At 39.5% G+C, this 2488-nt stretch overlaps 1 protein-coding gene across 1 annotated transcript in view; it reads left to right on the forward strand.

Moving 5' to 3' along the window:
* The window catches only part of HSD17B11 (hydroxysteroid (17-beta) dehydrogenase 11), a 33429-nt gene that overhangs the window by 19455 nt on the left and 11486 nt on the right, over positions 1–2488 (forward strand). Inside the window, exon 5 of the mRNA XM_004681422.2 lies at positions 1464–1601. Coding sequence (XP_004681479.1) covers positions 1464–1601 — 138 coding nt within the window. The remainder of the gene's footprint in view (positions 1–1463; positions 1602–2488) is intronic.

Genomic DNA, 2488 nt, shown 5'->3' on the forward strand with positions numbered 1-2488 from the left:
GAGGTCTGCCACACCATGTGGGTCACCTCCCTGGCCGGGGGTTGAACTCGTACTGCAGTGGCTGCAGTAGCTTCATACTGCTGTGCTTTAACCCCATTGTGCCACCAGTGAGGGCCCCATTTAATACTGATTTTAATGATTAAGGTGAAAAGTGCAAAATGGAAGAACTAGGTTCATGTTGAAAAGTTCAGAATGGAAGCACTAGATCCATCTCTTGACTTTATTCTAAAATAGTTTTTTAGAATTTATTTATACATACAGAACTGGGGTACAGGCTAGAGGTGCAGGGGTGGTGAGAAGTTTCACCAGAGACAGAGTGGGAAGCAGAGGGCTGACTGATGAAGTACACTGCTGAGGTGAACAGTGGGCGGGTCAGGAGAGGTCTGCCACGCCATCTGGATCACCTCCAGGGCAAGCAAGGATCGAACTCATACTGAAGTGGCGTTAGCTTCTTAGTGCTGTGCTTTAACCCAACAGGGAGGGCCCCATTAACTGAGTTTTAATATGTCCACACACTTTTGTTTCACTTAAGAAAATTTTGAAAATACACACAGTCTAGTAGTGAAAAAGAATGAAGTGTTGGTAATCTCACCATATAGAAACAACCATGATAAGCATTGGTTATGATTTTTAGGGCATTTTAAATTGAAAAAGATCTATAGTTGTGAATTGAAAAAGATCTTCACCATAATCTTTTTGTCTATTTAAAATGAGTATGTAATATGTCTGTGTGTGTATAAACATCATTTTCAATTGCTTCATGATATGCCACTATTCCTATGTGTCACTGTTTATTTGATGTATCTGTTAATTTTGGTGACTTATTTGTAAGATCATTTCAGATGCAAGGAACACAAAACTCAAAGTGTCACAGATCAAAACAGAAATTGTGGGCTCTGTAATTAAAAGCTCAGACAGACTGTCTTCTGGGTGGCAGTTCCCAAGTGGTAATCTTTCAACTCCAAGTTCAGCAGGTGGGAAAGCACAGGAAGGCTTTAAATGTGCAAGTTCTAGAGTTCATTCATGAATTCCATGAGCTTATAGCAAATAATGAACAGCCTATAGTGACATTAAATTTCCTCGGGAACAACGCCAAGTAATAACCTACCCATTTTCCTAACAAGACATTTAAGCCTCCTCATTTCTCATTTGACAAACAATCCTAGGATACAGTAAGTGTTGTATCAGAAATCTACCGAGGATCTAGAATCTAGAATGCAGATTCAAATTCAGTGGAACTCTGCCCTGAATTTCAAATAATGTCACCTTTATAATAACTTCATATTTACAAAAATCTATCTGCTTTTGGGTTCTCTATTCTATCCCATCGATGAAATTTAATCTTTAAATATTTGTACATGCTGCCTCACTATGAGCAGAGGTTAACACTTTGACTACATGAATTAAATCGATGCAACAGCTTTCTTGAGTTACTTTGTGACATTCTTTTTGTTCGTTTTTAGTTCAAGCAAATTTGCTGCTGTTGGATTTCATCGAGCTTTGACTGCAGAACTGAGCGCCTATGAAAAAACTGGAGTCAAAACATCATGTCTCTGTCCTAATTTCATAAACACAGGCTTCATCAAAAATCCAAGTACCAAGTAAGCTGAGACAGAAATAGAGACAAAGGATTGGTGACTGCTGAATATCAACCATTCCGTGGGTTTTCCGAATAGCTTAATCCTTAAAACACATGGTATTCGATGCCCGTAGTGAATCTCAATTTCAGTTTCTGCAGATTGTGGGAAAGCAGGTGGACAGACAAAGAGAGCAGGACCATTTATGTAACTATAAATATAAATAGCAGGTGAACTTGCTAATCCTCCCATTTTCTTTTCCTAAGCAGTTGTTCTCTGACAAGTACAGGATTCCACAAGGACTTTTTAGGAACTATGTTGGGGACCCGCCACAGATGTTGATGGGTCCCCAACATGAATAGCAGGATTTAGTCAGGGTAGTGTGGTGGTGGGGAAAAGGTCGTAGAACTCTTTTTTTTTTTTTTTAAAGATTTATTTATTTATTTATTCACACAAGAACTGGGGTACAAGCCAGAGATGCAGTGGGTGACAGGATTCACCAGAGACAGAGTGGGGAGCAGAACAGGCAGATTGACGGGGAACAGCAGATGAGACAGGAAAAGTCTGCTGCACCATGTGGGTCATTTCACCGGCCAGGAATTGAGCTCTTGTTGCTATGGCTTCAGGTAGCTTCATAGAGCTGCACTTTAACTCGTTGTGCTATCAGGGAGGGCCCAGCATCTAGAAATCCTTAAGAGACATCATAGTTAATTTGGCAATGCCAGAGCCACAATGTGAAGACTGTGGCACAATTTCCTCTTGGTGATCTAGAGATTTTCCTCCAAAATAAACATCAGACCAGACCATGGTCTTTCCTTCATTACAAAGTTAAATGTTAAAGGATTGTTAACTTTTAATATTTCATCTCTTGGGATTATCTTTACTGTATACATGATGCATAATTTTAAAAA

This window comes from Condylura cristata, unplaced genomic scaffold, assembly GCF_000260355.1.
Source record: "Condylura cristata isolate star-nosed mole 26May11 unplaced genomic scaffold, ConCri1.0 scaffold00012, whole genome shotgun sequence".
Lineage (NCBI taxonomy): Eukaryota > Metazoa > Chordata > Mammalia > Eulipotyphla > Talpidae > Condylura > Condylura cristata.